Source organism: Scyliorhinus canicula, chromosome 14 (assembly GCF_902713615.1).
Source record: "Scyliorhinus canicula chromosome 14, sScyCan1.1, whole genome shotgun sequence".
Classification (NCBI taxonomy): domain Eukaryota; kingdom Metazoa; phylum Chordata; class Chondrichthyes; order Carcharhiniformes; family Scyliorhinidae; genus Scyliorhinus; species Scyliorhinus canicula.
Genome location: NC_052159.1, coordinates 3,730,544 through 3,746,459, shown reverse-complemented (window position 1 = coordinate 3,746,459; position 15,916 = coordinate 3,730,544). Strand labels below are relative to the sequence as shown.

Here is a 15,916-nt window from a genome sequence, read left to right as displayed (position 1 = left end):
GGCTGAGAATTCCAAAGATTTACCATCCTCTGAGTGAAAAAACCCCTCATCTCAGCCCTTATTTTGACTTATCCATGCGCAGCGCCATGCTGCACACACCCAATATCTCACTCCAGCAGCGCCGACTCACCCAACACTGACCTTGTCTCCAGTGTCATGTCATTCTTCGTCTCATCCGACACCTTAACAAGAAACATTTTCTCTTCCTTTCAAGTGTTAAGGAAGACGAGCTGCAACAACCCATCGATACCAACGGCCATCCAGGACTCTCCACCCCTTCCTGTTCCTCAGATCCCATAGTTTCCAACCGCAGCCCTTGCATTTATTCACCACACCCTCTGACCTTCCCCTCTCTGAGACTGAATGTGTTGTACTCAGCAATCCCCATCCCCATATTCTCCTCCCTCTCGCTGAACTTGTCTCTCGCTGAACAATTTCTCCATTAACTTGTCTCACTTCCTCCAAACCAAAGGCGTTGCTGTGGGTACCAGCATAGGTCCCGGTTTTAACAAAGAACAAAGAACAATGCAGCACAGGAACAGGCCCTTCGGCCCTCCAAGCCTGTACCGGTCATGATACCACCCTTGGCCAAAGCCCTCGGCACTTCCTTGTGCCGTATCCCTCTATACCCATCCTATCCATGTGTTTGTCAAGATGCCTTTTGACCGCCGTTAATGTATCTGCTTCCACACCCTCCCCTGGCAACGCGTTCCAGGCACTCAACAATCTGCCTCAGACATCTCTAAACGTTGCCCCAAGGACCTTAAACCTATGCCCCCTGGTGACTGACCCCTCCACCCTGGGAAAGAGTGCCTGCCCATCCATTCTAGCCATGCCCCTCATAATCTTGTAGACCTCTATCAGGTCACCCCTCAACCTCCGTCTTTCTAATGATAACAGTCCGAGTCTATTCAGCCTCTCCACATAGTTAACACCCTCCAGACCAGGCAACGTCCTGGTAAATCGCCTCTGCACCCTCTCCAAAGCCTCCACATCCTTCTGGTAGTGAGGCAGCCAGAATTGTGCGCAATATTCCAAGTGCGGCCTTACCAAGGTTCTATACAACTGGAGCATGACTTGCCAGTTTTTATACTCAATGCCCCGTCCAATGAAGGCAAGCATTCCGTACGCTTTCTTGACTACCTTGTCCACTTGTGCTGCCACTTTCAAAGATCTGTGGACCTGATGCCCAGATCTCTCTGACTTTCTATATTCCTAAGAATGTTGCCATTTAAGGTATATTTCCCCTCGATGTTAGACCTACCAAAATGCATTACCACAAATTTATGTGGATTAAAGTCCATTTGCCATTTCTCTGCCCAAGTCTCCAACCTATGTCCTGCTGTATCTTCTGACAGCCCTCAACACTATCTGCCACTCCACCAACCTTGGTGTCATCCGCAAACTTACTAATCAGACCGGCTACATTTTCCTCCAAAATGTTTATGTATACTACAAACAACAGAGGCCTCAGCACAGGTCCCTGTGAAACACCACTAGTCACAACCTTCCATTCAGAAAAACACCCGTCTACTGCTACCCTTTGCCTTCTGTGACCGAGCCAGTTCTGTATCCATCTTACCACCTCACCTCTGGTCCCGTGTGACTTGACCTTTTATACCAGTCTGCCATGAGGCACCTTGTCAAAGGCTTTACTGAAGTCCATGTAAACAACATCCACTGCCCTCCCCATATCAATCATCTTTGTCACCTCCTCAAAAAACTCAATCAAATAAATGCCTGTTTCTTTATGGGGAATGGGGAACATTCTCTCTTCTACTCTGGCCCCATCCCACAACACTTATTGGTACATCGACGATTGTTTTGGTGCCCCTTCCTGTACCCTTCTGGACCAGGAAACATTTATTAATTTTGTTTCTAATGTCCACTCCCCTATCACCTTCACATGGTTCATCTCCGACACGTCCCTTACTTGACATATCTCCATTTCTGGACCGCATTGCCAGAGGATGTGGTGGAACGAGGCGGGAATAATGGAGCCTTTTTCAGGATGGCAGCTGGTGACTAGTGGTGTGCCTCAGGATTCGGTGCTGGGGCCACAACTTTTCACAATATACATTAATGATCTGGAAGAAGGGACTGAAGGCACTGTTGCTAAGTTTGCAGATGATACAAAGATCTGTAGAGGGACAGGTAGTATTGAGGAAGCAGGCGGGCTGCAGAAGGACTTGGACAAGCTAGGGGAGTGGGCAATCAAGTGGCAAATGAAATACAATGTGGAAAAGTGTGAGGTTATGCACCTTGGAAGGAGGAATTTATGCAGAGACTATTTTCTAAACGTGGAGATTCTTCAGAAATCAGAAGCACAAAGGGACTTGGGAGTCCTTGTTCATGATTCTCTTAAGGTTAACGTGCAGGCTCAGTCGGCAGTTAGGAAGGCTAATGCAATGTTAGCATTCATGTCGAGAGGGCTAGAATACAAGACCAGGGATGTACTTCTGAGGCTGTATAAGGCTCTGGTCAGACCCCATTTGGAGTATTGTGAGCAGTTTTGGGCCCCGTATCTAAGGAAGGATGTGTTGGCATTGGAAAGGGTCCAGAGGAGGTTCACAAGAATGATCCCTGGAATGAAGAGCTTGTCGTATGAGGAACGGTTGAGGACTCTGGTTCTGTACTCGTTGGAGTTTAGGAGGATGAGGAGGGATCTTATTGAAACTTACAGGATACTGCGAGGCCTGGATAGAGTGGACATGGAGAGGATGTTTCCACTTGTAGGAAAAGCTAGAGGCAGAGGACACAATCTCAGACTAAAGGGACGATCCTTTAAAACAGAGATGAGGAGGAATTTCTTCAGCCAGAGGGTGGTGAATCTGTGGAACTCTTTGCCGCAGAAGGCTGTGGAGGCCAAAGACAGAGATAGATAGGTTTTTGATCAATAAGGGGGTCAGGGGTTATGGGGAGAAGGCTGGAGAATAAGGATGGGAAAAATATCAGCCATGATTGAATGGCGGAGCAGACTCAATGGGCTGAGTGGCCTAATTCTGCTCCTATGTCTTATGGTCTTATTAGCAACATTTAAGAGGCATCTGGGTGGGTACATTAATAGGGAGGAAGTAGAGGGATACAGACCGAGTAAGGGGATCATGGTCGGCACAGGCTTGGAGGGCCGAAGGGCCTGTTCCTGTGCTGTACTTTTCTTTGTTCTGCCACTGTATAGGGCCTTGGTGAGACCACAGCTGGAGTACTGTGTGTAACTTTGGTCTCCTTAGCTAAGAAAGGATATATTTGTCATGGAGGGAATTCGGCGAAGTTTCACCAAACTGAATTCTGGGATGGCCGGATTGTCGTATGGGGAGCGATTGGGCTGACTGGATCTGTATTCACTGGAGTTTAGAAGGAATGGGGATCGAAGTGAAAGGTATAAAATTCTGACAGAGCTGGACAGAGTGATGTAGGGACGCTGTTACCTCTGGGATGGGGGTCCAGAACAAGGGGTCACAGTCTCAGGATACAGGGTAGGCACCCTGTCACTCAGAGGGTAGTCAGTTCTCTACCACAGAAGGCTGTGGAGGCAAATCCCTGTATGTATTCAAGAAGGAAATAGATATCTCGACTCTAAAGCTGCGGAGGGGTATGGGGAGAGAGCGGGAAGATGGTGTCGAGTTAGAGGGTCAGCCGTGTTCATCTTGAATAGTGCAGCAGGTTCCTGCTCCTGTTTTCCATGTTTCTCAGTTCTCTTTTCTGGGTCCCAACTCCAGACACTTGAGCACATAATCTACACACACACTCTCCGAGTGCCGCACTGTCAGAGGGTCAGTACTGAGGGAGTGCTGCACTGTCAGAGGGTCAGTACTGAGGGAGTGCCGCACTGTCAGAGGGTCAGTACTGAGGGAGTGCCGCACTGTCAGAGGGTCAGTACTGAGGGAGTGCTGCACTGTCAGAGGGTCAGTACTGAGGGAGTGCTGCACTGTCAGAGGGTCAGTACTGAGGGAGTGCTGCACTGTCAGAGGGCCAGTACTGAGGGAGTGCTGCACTGTCAGAGGGTCAGTACTGAGGGAGTACTGCACTGCCAGAGGGTCAGTACTGAGGGAGTGCCGCACTGTCAGAGGGTCAGTACTGAGGGAGTGCTGCACTGTCAGAGGGTCAGTACAGAGGGAGTGCCGCACTGTCAGAGGGTCAGTACCGAGGGAGTGCCGCACTGTCAGAGGGTCAGTACTGAGGGAGTGCTGCACTCTCAGAGGGTCAGTACCGAGGGAGTGCCGCACTGTCAGAGGGTCAGTACTGATGGAGTGCTGCACTCTCAGAGGGTCAGTACTGAGGGAGTGCTGCACTGTCAGAGGGTCAGTACTGAGGGAGTGCCGCACTGTCAGAGGGTCAGTACTGAGGGAGTGCTGCACTGTCCGAGGGTCAGTACTGAGGGAGTGCCGCACTGTCAGAGGGTCAGTACTGAGGGAGTGCTGCACTGTCGGAGGGTCAGTACTGAGGGAGTGCTGCACTGTCAGAGGGTCAGTACTGAGGGAGTGCTGCACTGTCAGAGGGTCAGTACTAAGGGAGTGCCGCACTGTCAGAGGGTCAGTACTGAGGGAGTGCTGCACTGTCAGAGGGTCAGTACTGAGGGAGTGCCGCACTGTCAGAGGGTCAGTACTGAGGGAGTGCTGCACTGTCAGAGGGTCAGTACTGAGGGAGTGCCGCACTGTCAGAGGGTCAGTACTGAGGGAGTGCCGCACTGTCAGAGGGTCAGTACTGAGGGAGTGCTGCACTGTCAGAGGGTCAGTACTGAGGGTGTGCCGCACTGTCAGAGGGTCAGTACTGAGGGAGTGCTGCACTGTCAGAGGGTCAGTACTGAGGGAGTGCTGCACTGTCAGAGGGTCAGTACTGAGGGAGTGCCGCACTGTCAGAGGGTCAGTACTGAGGGAGTGCTGCACTCTCAGAGGATCAGTACTGAGGGAGTGCTGCACTGTCAGAGGGTCAGTACTGAGGGAGTGCCGCACTGTCAGAGGGTCAGTACTGAGGGAGTGCTGCACTGTCAGAGGGTCAGTACGAAGGGAGTGCCGCACTGTCAGAGGGTCAGTACTGAGGGAATGCTGTACTGTCAGAGGGTCAGTACTAAGGGAGTGCCGCACTGTCAGAGGGTCAGTACTGAGGGAATGCTGTACTGTCAGAGGGTCAGTACTGAGGGAGTGCCGCACTGTCAGAGGGTCAGTACTGAGGGAGTGCTGCACTGTCAGTGGGTCAGTACCGAGGGAGCGCTGCACTGTCAGAGGGTCAGTACTGAGGGAGTACTGCACTGTCAGAGGGTCAGTACTGAGGGAGTGCCGCACTGTCAGAGGGTCAGTACTGAGGGAGTGCTGCACTGTCAGAGGGTCAGTACTGAGGGAATGCTGTACTGTCAGAGGGTCAGTACTGAGGGAGTGCCGCACTGTCAGAGGGTCAGTACTGAGGGAGTGCTGCACTGTCAGTGGGTCAGTACCGAGGGAGCGCTGCACTGTCAGAGGGTCAGTACTGAGGGAGTACTGCACTGCCAGAGGGTCAGTACTGAGGGAGTGCCGCACTGTCAGAGGGTCAGTACTGAGGGAGTGCTGCACTGTCAGAGGGTCAGTACAGAGGGAGTGCCGCACTGTCAGAGGGTCAGTACCGAGGGAGTGCCGCACTGTCAGAGGGTCAGTACTGAGGGAGTGCTGCACTCTCAGAGGGTCAGTACTGAGGGAGTGCTGCACTGTCAGAGGGTCAGTACTGAGGGAGTGCCGCACTGTCAGAGGGTCAGTACTGAGGGAGTGCTGCACTGTCCGAGGGTCAGTACTGAGGGAGTGCCGCACTGTCAGAGGGTCAGTACTGAGGGAGTGCTGCACTGTCGGAGGGTCAGTACTGAGGGAGTGCTGCACTGTCAGAGGGTCAGTACAGAGGGAGTGCTGCACTGTCAGAGGGTCAGTACTGAGGGAGTGCCTGCACTGTCAGAGGGTCAGTACTGAGGGAGTGCTGCACTGTCAGGAGGGTCAGTACTGAGGGAATACCTGCACTGTCAGAGGGTCAGTACTGAGGGAGTGCTGCACTGTCAGAGGGTCAGTACTGAGGGAGTGCCGCACTGTCAGAGGGTCAGTACTGAGGGAATGCTGTACTGTCAGAGGGTCAGTACTGAGGGAGTGCCGCACTGTCAGAGGGTCAGTACTGAGGGAATGCTGTACTGTCAGAGGGTCAGTACTGAGGGAGTGCCGCACTGTCAGAGGGTCAGTACTGAGGGAGTGCTGCACTGTCAGTGGGTAAGTACCGAGTGAGTGCTGCACTGTCAGAGGGTCAGTACTGAGGGAGTACCGCACTGTCAGAGGGTCAGTACTGAGGGAGTGCCGCACTGTCAGAGGGTAAGTACTGAGGGAGTGCCGCACTGTCAGAGGGTCAGTACTGAGGGAGTGCTGCAATGTCAGAGGGTCAGTACTGAGGGAGCGCTGCACTGTCAGAGGGTCAATACTGAGGGAGTGCCGCACTGTCAGAGGGTCAGTACTGAGGGAGTGCCGCACTGTCAGAGGGTCAGGACTGAGGGAGTGCTGCACTGTCAGAGGGTCAGTACTGAGGGAGTGCTGCACTGTCAGAGGGTCAGTACTGAGGGAGTGCCGCACTGTCAGAGGGTCAGTACTGACGGAGTGCCGCACTGTCAGAGGGTCAGTACTGAGGGAGTGCCGCACTGTCAGAGGGTCAGTACTGAGGGAGTGCCGCACTGTCAGAGGGTCAGTACTGAGGGAGTGCCGCACTGTCAGAGGGTCAGTACTGAGGGAGTGCCGCACTGTCAGAGGGTCAGTACTCAGGGAGTGCTGCACTGTCAGAGGGTCAGTACCGAGGGAGTGCTGCACTGTCAGAGGGTCAGTACTGAGGGAGTGCCGCACTGTCAGAGGGTCAGTACTGAGGGAGTGCTGCACTGTCAGAGGGTCAGTACTGAGGGAGTGCCGCACTGTCAGAGGGTCAGTACTGAGGGAGTGCCGCACTGTCAGAGGGTCAGTACTGAGGGAGCGCTGCACTGTCAGAGGGTCAGTACTGAGGGAGTGCTGCACTGTCAGAGGGTCAGTACTGAGGGGGTGCCGCACTGTCAGAGGGTCAGTACTGAGGGAGTGCCGCACTGTCAGAGGGTCAGTACTGAGGGAGTGACGCACTGTCAGAGGGTCAGTTAGGCGTGGTTTTTTGCTGTTGTAAAGGATTTTATGAGCAGATTGCCAGTTGACCTGTTCCTGATGTTTATTATCTGTGTCTTTACATTTTCAGATGTGAAATAATTGAGCGTGTTAGCAAAAAGCAGCAGGAAGAAATGAACATTGCTTTTGATTCGGGAGGCCTCCCAGTACTTGTCTCGAAACTTTCCGAACTCCTGCAGAATCTGGAGGGGATCCCCATCAACATTGGGATTACTGGTGAGGCTGGCTGTGGGAAATCCTCGCTGGTCAATGCCATACGAGGTGTCGCTGACGACCAAGATGGAGCTGCTGCCACTGGGGTTACAGAAACCACATTGAGACCCACCAGCTATCCACATCCGTCATTGACTAATGTGCAAATCTGGGACCTTCCAGGATTGGGGACCCCAAACTTTCAATTAGAGAACTACAGGCAACTGGTGGCTTTCAGCAGGTACGACATCTTTATCATCGTCACTTCGGAACGCTTTAAAGAGAATCACTCTCAACTGGCGAAATGGATTGGCGAGAGTGGCAGACGTTTCTACTTTGTCCGCACCAAGATTGACGGTGACATTGAAGCATCTCTGAAACGGCGGAGAGCGCACCTCAACCGGGAACAAGTGCTGGCAGTGATCAGGGAGGATTCACTGAGTTACTTAGAACGACAAGGTGTGAAATCCCCACAGATCTTCCTCGTCAGCTCCCTGGATTTCAAGAATTATGACTCTAACCACCTCCTGGAGACTTTGGAAAGGGAATTCCCCAAATACCGGAAACAGGCATTCCTGAGATCTATCCGGCATCCCTGTTTAGAAATCATTCAGAGGAAGAAGACTGGTCTGAGCTCGGAGGTTTGGAAGTTAGCACTGTTATCATCAGCAGCTGCAGCTATTCCCATCCCAGGGTTAGGGTTTGCGTGTGACATCGGGATATTACTCAGGAATCTGCCCTTTTACTATCAGAGCTTTGGGCTTGATGAGGAATCTCTCAGGAAAATGTCTGTTGAGATTGCGAAGCCTGTGGAAGAATTGAAGGCTCAAATCACTTCACCCCAATCGACAGATCTAAACAGATCCCTTCTTTACAAGCTCCTGTCCAATAGCCCTGGAATGGGGTTAATGGCAGGCGAATATTTACTGCATGGTGCCCCCATTGTTGGCTCAGTTGTGTCCGGGGGAATTGCATTCACAATGACGCAGAAGATGCTGAATTGGTTCCTGTGGAGTCTGGCAGCTGATACTGAGAGAGTTCTGCACTGGGTCTGCCACTCTGATTGAACAGTGAGACTCAGACTTGGTGGGCAGGGATGGAAAGTGGGAGTTTGTTTGGGATAATCTTTCAATACGGCAACATAACCTCTTACCTATGTCATAGCTACTCCGTGAGTATCTCTTCTCCTGGGTCAGGGGCTCTCAGTCTTTTTATTCATTCATCGGATATTGGCGTCATTGTCTATATCAGCATTTATTACCCATCCCTTTCTTTTAGAAAATATTTTATTGAAGCATTTGTAAATTTATTGCCCACCCCCAGTTGCCCTTCAGAAGGTGGTGGTGAGCTGTCGTCTTGAACCGCTGCAGTCCCTTGAGGTGTAGGTACATCCACTGTGCTGTTAGGGAGAGAGTTCCAGGATGTTGCCCCAGCGACAGTGAAGGAGCGGCCGTTATATTTCCCAGTCAGGGTGGGTGAGTGACTTGGAGGGGAACCTCCAGGTGGTGGGGTTCCCAGGTATCTGCTGCTCTTGTCCTTCGAGATGGCAGTGGTCGCGGGCTTGGAAGGTGCTGTTGAGGAGGTCAGGCTTTGTGAGGGAGTGGGTGTTAGAGGCGAAAATATTCACACCAAGGCCTGAGTTATAAGTTTTTTAAAAAGCAGTTTATTATGTCAGAATTCGAGGAGAGAAGGCCTGAGACTCCGCAGCCTTTGACAGCACCTTCTCTCACTTGAGCGAAGGCTTACACGGGTTAATATACAGATTCAAGGGGCGGATTCTTATTTACATACAATCAATCAACTATATTCGTGTCACACATTATTACATGCAGTCAATCAATTTTATTAGCATCCCAGTTATCACATATATGGTTAAAGTGGGTGTTGTCTTACCCGCCCCTAACTTCAGACAGAAGTCATTCAAAACTAACATAAAAATGTGTCCTGTCTACAGCTGTAGACCTTGAGCTTTAGCAAGGATACATTGCATGTCTTGTTCTGTGAAGCTGTTATCAGCGGCTGTTGCGATACTCCCTATACAGACCCACGCTTGGGTCTCATGACACAGTTTACAGGGAATGTGGCGTGTTCAGCCTTTTTGTGTCTTTAATATCACAAAATAGCTAACAGCCATTTTGTGTCCTTTCTGATATTAACATCATTGTGTATACACTATCTATTTCTCCAAATTGTCTCTTCTAAACAGGCATCTCAGCCAATGAGTACCTTTTGCCTAATCAGAACTATTCAAAAGTAATATAGGGGCAAAAATGTAGTTACAGAGTCACTTATAATTTGTCCAGTATCACAAAATGCCCTCCAACAGTGGATATGGGATAGGAAGCTTTGCTCAGGGTGAACTCCTTTGTGTTGTCATGATTCTATGATTCTGCCACTCACAAAGGGGCCAATCCAGAGACTTGAGCACAAACCCCAGACTGGCCCTCCCTTGTCACATCTGGAGCAGGGTCACATCTGGAGCAGGGTCACATCTGGAGCAGGGTCACATCTGGAGCAGGGTCACATCTGGAGCAGTCTCACACCTGGAGCAGTGTCACACCTGGAGCAGTGTCACACCTAGAGCAGAGTCACACCAGGAGCAGAGTCACACCTGGAGCAGAGTCACACCTGGAGCAGGGTCACATCTGGAGCAGTCATATCTGGAGCAGGGTCACATCTGGAGCAGTGTCACATCTGGAGCAGTCATATCTGGAGCAGTGTCACATCTGGAGCAGGGTCACATCTGGAGCAGGGTCACATCTGGATCAGGGTCACATCTGGATCAGGGTCACATCTGGAGCAGTGTCACATCTGGAGCAGGGTAAAATCGAGCAGGGTCACATCTGGAGCAGGGTCACATCTGGAGCAGTCATATCTGGAGCAGGGTCACATCTGGAGCAGGGTCACATCTGGAGCAGGGTCACATCTGGAGCAGGGCCACACCTGGAGCAGTGTCACATCTGGAGTGCTGGGTTCAGCTGTGGTCGTCAGACCTCAGGAAGGGGATATTAGTCTTGGGCGGGAAGTGGCTCAGATTGACCAGGGACACAAGGGTTAAATTCCGTGGACCGGTTGTATAGACTACACTTGTATTCCCTTACATTTAGAAGATTGGGGGAATGATCTAATCGAGGTGTTAAAGGTGATTGAAGGATTGGATAGGGTCAATTGGAAATTTTTGTTCCGGAAGAGTGTCACTGAGGCAGAGAATTGGAGTTAAGTTAGAGATCAGCTAAGATCTGGTGGAATGGTGAATCAGGAGCAGCAGATTCCTGGGAATCCCACCAGCTTCTCGAGGGCAATTAGGGACAGCTTATAAACTCTGACCTTGGCAGCAATGGTCACATGTTACAGGGTGAATGTATGTCAGCGAATGTATTTAAATGTAGAACATTTATACAATTATTGATTGTTCTCCTGTGTTAAAATGAATCTGTATCTATTAACGATCCTGTGATTGTGAGCACTTGCTGTTGTCATTAACTATCACATTGATTTCCGGTGTCAGTGTATTGTTCTCACTTCCTCTGACTGTTTAACAATGTCCCTCGATGTCCCTCGATGTCCCTCGATGTGATACCTGGGCAATGCGCCACATTGACTTTCCCTCCTCCCAGCTCCAGCTCCTGCTGTGAGTGGCTGAGTGCCAATTTAATGTCTTTAAAAAGCAGCCACGGAGAGGGAGCGTCGAGAGAGATGATTGAGCGATGCAGATTGAGGATGAGGAGTCTTCGAACGATGAGCATGAGTAACATCCTCGAAGACAATTCAAATCACCGTTGTCTGTGTCAGATTCACGGTGCCGGCTGTGAGCTTGGGGGGGGGGGGGGGGGGGGGGGGGCTGCAGTAAAGGTGTCTCTCTCTTAGAAACTTTAATTCTTAACCTGCCAATCGGGTACAAAAAGTAACAAAACCACCCCCCCCCCCCCACCCCAAACTAACAACCCCCTCCGCATTGTGGTGATATGCATCACTGTAAATACACAAGGGTTTAATGTGCATACACTGCAACTAGGTAAACACTAGAGGGAACACCAGAGACATCATGACACACAGACATTCAACCAATAGGCCAGTGAGATAGGACACGGCTAATGAGCAGTCAAGACACCCAGAGGTGACACTACCACAAGGGGGCTACCCATATAAAAGGACAGGGCACACATGCTCTGTCTCTTTCCACAGGCGACACTCAGGGAGACAGGGACAGATCAGAAGCATCACACCAACCACGTGGCTTAGAGCTGACTGGTTAGTTAGACTGAGTTACTATTAGCAAGATTAACAGGACAGTTGAACTCAGCTAAGAGAATTGTTAACTGTTCAATAAATGTGTTAAACCTATCTCCAAGTCTGAACCTTCCTTTGTCAGAGCATACATCAAGGAAGCAGCGTATGCTACCGTGGTGAACGTATTATGGTAACCGTTCACCACTGTAGTACATTGTATCACGCTGTTGCCCATGTGGGCTCCACCTATGGACCATTGTACTGTACTACACCGATTGTATCATGTTGGTGCCCTTGTGGGCTCCGCCCCCTTGAGGGGAGGTATAAAGAGCAGCTGCCCTGTAGGTGGCTCTCAGTAGCAGAGCAGTCGCAGGCAGGCACTGTTCTAGTTATTAAAGCCACTGTTCACTTCAACTCTTTGTCTCGTGTGAATTCATGGTCACATCAGCTACATGAAGAAGCATAACACAACCCAGCCCATTGGTACGAGTGTGAGGGGAGCGGCCATACTGTTTAGCAAAAGGACGACTTTCAGAGTGAGAAACATGGTGACAGACCCAGAGGGATGGTCCGTAATGGTAAGCGGTGTCCTGGAAGGGGCACTTGGTGGTGTTTGTAAATATAAACACCCCTAACTGATATGACGTGGAATACTTTTAAAATACCCTAGCGGAGATCCCAGATTGAGGCTCCCACCAGCTGATTGTGGGTGGAGTCTTTGATTGTGTAGAGGGCCTAACGACGGACACATCCAGCCCCGAATCAGGGAATCAATCGGCGGTGGCAGAGGAACTGAACACCTTCAGGTAGCAGATGAGGGGGGGGGGGGGGGGGGGGGCTGTATGGAGGCTGCAAAAGGATGTCACCCAAGCCATCGGTGGATTTGTATCGTGCAACCAGAACGGGTCGATCTGACCCTCCACGTTCTGCGAGGCACTGAAGGCGGTGATGGGGGGGGGGGGGGGGGGGGGAATAATAACCTACAGGGCTGTCAGGAACAGGAAGGGGAGGGCGGCAGCTGGTCGACTCCGCACTGGACGGGGATTGGTGATACGACCCTGACTGGAGAACTACGGGCGGAGAGGAAAAAACGACAAATGGACTTTGACCAGCTCTCCACTGGGAAAGCTCTGAACCAGCTCCGCCAGACATGGGGAGACCATGCCAGCCGCCTACTGGCTCGTCAACTGAGAAAGCAGGCAGACACGAGGGGGAAAGCGCAGGAACGGTAAACTAGTCACAGCGTCAGACAAGATCAATGAGGCCTTTACAACCCCGGAGCTGGGCACCTCTGAGCTACAGAGGGGTCTTCAAGATGTAACAGTTTCCCAACAGGCTGGACATGCCAGCTGTGTGGAGGCAGATAGGAGCCGGGGCCTGGAAGCACCGCTAGAACTGGGGGAAGTCGTGGAGAGTTGGGTGAGGTCATAATCAGGTTCAGCAGGCAGATGATGTTCGCCGTTAGTGCCCCTCCATGGTCACGGAATCAGCCCAGGTGCGGAGTTAGTTTTGCTATCGTGGAAGTCCATGAATCCAGTCCCAGAGTCAACACAGTCTCAGGTACGGAGAGTCCAGCCGCATGTCCTTGTTTTAAATCCCTCCACGGAATGACAGAATCCCGACAGTGCAGAGGGAGGCCATTTGGCCCATCGAGTCTGCACCGACCCTCTGAAAGAGCTTCCCATCAAGGCTTCCTCCTCTCCTGCAGCCCAATAACCCCACCTAACCTGGCTCTGTGAGACAGCAGTGTTAACCCGGGTCCCTGGCACTGTGAGACAGCAGTGCTAACCCAGGTCCTGGGCACTGAGACAGCAATGTTAACCCGGGTCCCTGGCACTGTGAGACAGCAGCGTTAATCCGGGTCCCTGGCACTGTGAGACAGCAGTGTTAACCTGGGTCCCTGGCACTGTGAGACAGCAGTGTTAACCCGGGTCCCTGGCACTGTGAGGCAGCAGTGTTAACCCGGGTCCCTGGCACTGTGAGACAGCAGTGTTAACCCGGGTCCCTGGCACTGTGAGACAGCAGTGTTAACCCGGGTCCCTGGCACTGTGAGGCAGCAATGTTAACCCGGGTCCCTGGCACTGTGAGACAGTAGTGTTAACCCGGGTCCCTGGCACTGTGAGACAGCAGTCTTAACCCGGGTCCCTGGCACTGTGAGACAGCAGTGTTAATCCGGGTCCCTGGCACTGTGAGACAGCAGTGTTAACCCGGGTCCCTGGCACTGTGAGACAGCAGTGTTAACCCGGATCCCTGGCACTGTGAGACAGCAGTGTTAACCCGGGTCCCTGGCACTATGAGACAGCAGTGTTAACCCGGGTCCCTGGCACTGTGAGGCAGCAATGTTAACCCGGATCCCTGGCACTGTGAGGCAGCTGTGTTAACCCGGGACCCTGGCACTGTGAGACAGCAGTGTTAACCCGGGTCCCTGGCACTATGAGACAGCAGTGTTAACCCGGGTCCCTGGCACTGTGAGGCAGCAATGTTAACCCGGGTACCTGGCACTGTGAGGCAGCAGTGTTAACCAAGGTCCCTGGCACTGTGAGGCAGCAGTGTTAACCCGGGTCCCTGGCACTGTGAGGCAGCAATGTTAACCCGGGTCCCTGGCACTGTCAGGCAGCAGTGTTAACCCGGGTCCCTGGCACTGTGAGGCAGCAGTGTTAACCCGGGACCCTGGCACTGTGAGACAGCAGTGTTAATCCGGGTCCCTGGCACTGTTAGGCAGCAGTGTTAACCCAGGTCCCTGGCACTGTTAGGCAGCAGTGTTAACCCGGGTCCTGGCACTGTGAGACAGCAGTGTTAACCCGGGTCCGTGGCACTGTGAGACAGCAGTGTTAACCCAGGTCCCTGGCACTGTGAGACAGCAGTGTTAACCCGGGTCTCTGGCACTGTGAGACAGCAGTGTTAACCCGGGTCTCTGGCACTGTGAGACAGCAGTGTTAACCCGGGTCTCTGGCACTGTGAGACAGCAGTGTTAACCCGGGTCCCTGGCACTGTGAGACAGCAGTGTTAACCCAGGTGCCTGGCACTGTGAGACAGCAGTGTTAACCCGGGTCCCTGGCACTGTGAGACAGCAGTGTTAACCCGGGTCCCTGGCACTGTGAGGCAGCAGTGTTAACCACTGGCACTGTGAGACAGCAATGTTAATCCGGGTCCCTGGCACTGTGAGACAGCTGTGTTAACCCGGGTCCCTGGCACTGTGAGGCAGCAGTGTTAACCCGGGTCTCTGGCACTGTGAGACAGCAGTGTTAACCCAGGTGCCTGGCACTGTGAGGCAGCAGTGCTAACCCGGGTCCCTGGCACTGTGAGACAGCAGTGTTAACCCGGGTCCCTGGCATTGTGAGACAGCAGTGTTAACCCGGGTCCCTGGCACTGTGAGACAGCAGTGTTAACCCGGGTCCCTGGCACTGTGAGACAGCAGTGTTAACCTGGGTCCCTGGCACTGTGAGGCAGCAGTGTTAACCTGGGTCCCTGGCACTGTGAGACAGCAGTGTTAACCTGGGTCCCTGGCATTGTGAGACAGCAGTGTTAACCCGGGTCCCTGGCATTGTGAGGCAGCAGTGTTAACCCTGGGTCCCTGGCACTGTGAGACAGCAGTGTTAACCTGGGTCCCTGGCACTGTGAGGCAGCAGTGTTAACCCGGGTCCCTGGCACAGTGAGGCAGCAGTGTTAACTCGGGTCCCTGGCACTGTGAGACAGCAGTGTTAACCCGGGTCCCTGGCTCTGTGAGGCAGCAGTGTTAACCAGGGTCCCTGGCACTGTGAGGCAGCAGTGTTAACCCGGGTCCCTGGCACTGTGAGGCAGCAGTGCTAACCCGGGTCCCTGGCTCTGTGAGGCAGCAATGTTAACCCGGGTTCCTGGCACAGTGAGGCAGCAGTGTTAACCCGGGTCCCTTGCACTGTGAGACAGCAGTGCTAACCCGGGTCCCTGGCACTGTGAGGCAGCAGTGCTAACGCGGGTCGCTGGCACTGTGAGGCAGCAGTGCTAACCCGGGTCCCTGGCACTGTGAGACAGCAGTGTTAACCCGGGTCCCTGGCACTGTGAGGCAGCAGTGTTAACCCGGGTCCCTGGCACTGTGAGGCAGCAGTGTTAACCCGGGTCCCTGGCACTGTGAGACAGCAGTGTTAACCTGGGCCCCTGGCACTGTGAGACAGCAGTGTTAACCCGGGTCCCTGGCACTGTGAGACAGCAGTGTTAACCCGGGTCCCTGGCACTGTGAGACAGCAGTGTTAACCCGGGTCCCTGGCACTGTGAGACAGCAGTGTTAACCCGGGTCCTCTGGCACTGTGAGACAGCAGTGTTAACCCGGGTCCCTGGCACTGTGAGACAGCAGTGTTAACCCGGGTCCCTGGCACTAT

At 52.7% G+C, this 15,916-nt stretch overlaps 1 protein-coding gene across 3 annotated transcripts in view; it reads left to right on the top strand.

The window, feature by feature from the left end:
* The window catches only part of LOC119977202 (interferon-inducible GTPase 5-like), a 134,887-nt gene extending 126,187 nt beyond the window's left edge, over positions 1-8,700 (top strand). For all 3 annotated transcript variants that reach the window (XM_038817908.1, XM_038817907.1, XM_038817906.1), the window contains exon 4: positions 7,210-8,700. In XM_038817908.1, the coding sequence (XP_038673836.1) occupies positions 7,210-8,398 (1,189 nt within the window). In that variant the 3' untranslated portion in view covers positions 8,399-8,700. The remainder of the gene's footprint in view (positions 1-7,209) is intronic.
* The last annotated feature ends 7,216 nt before the right edge of the window (positions 8,701-15,916 follow it).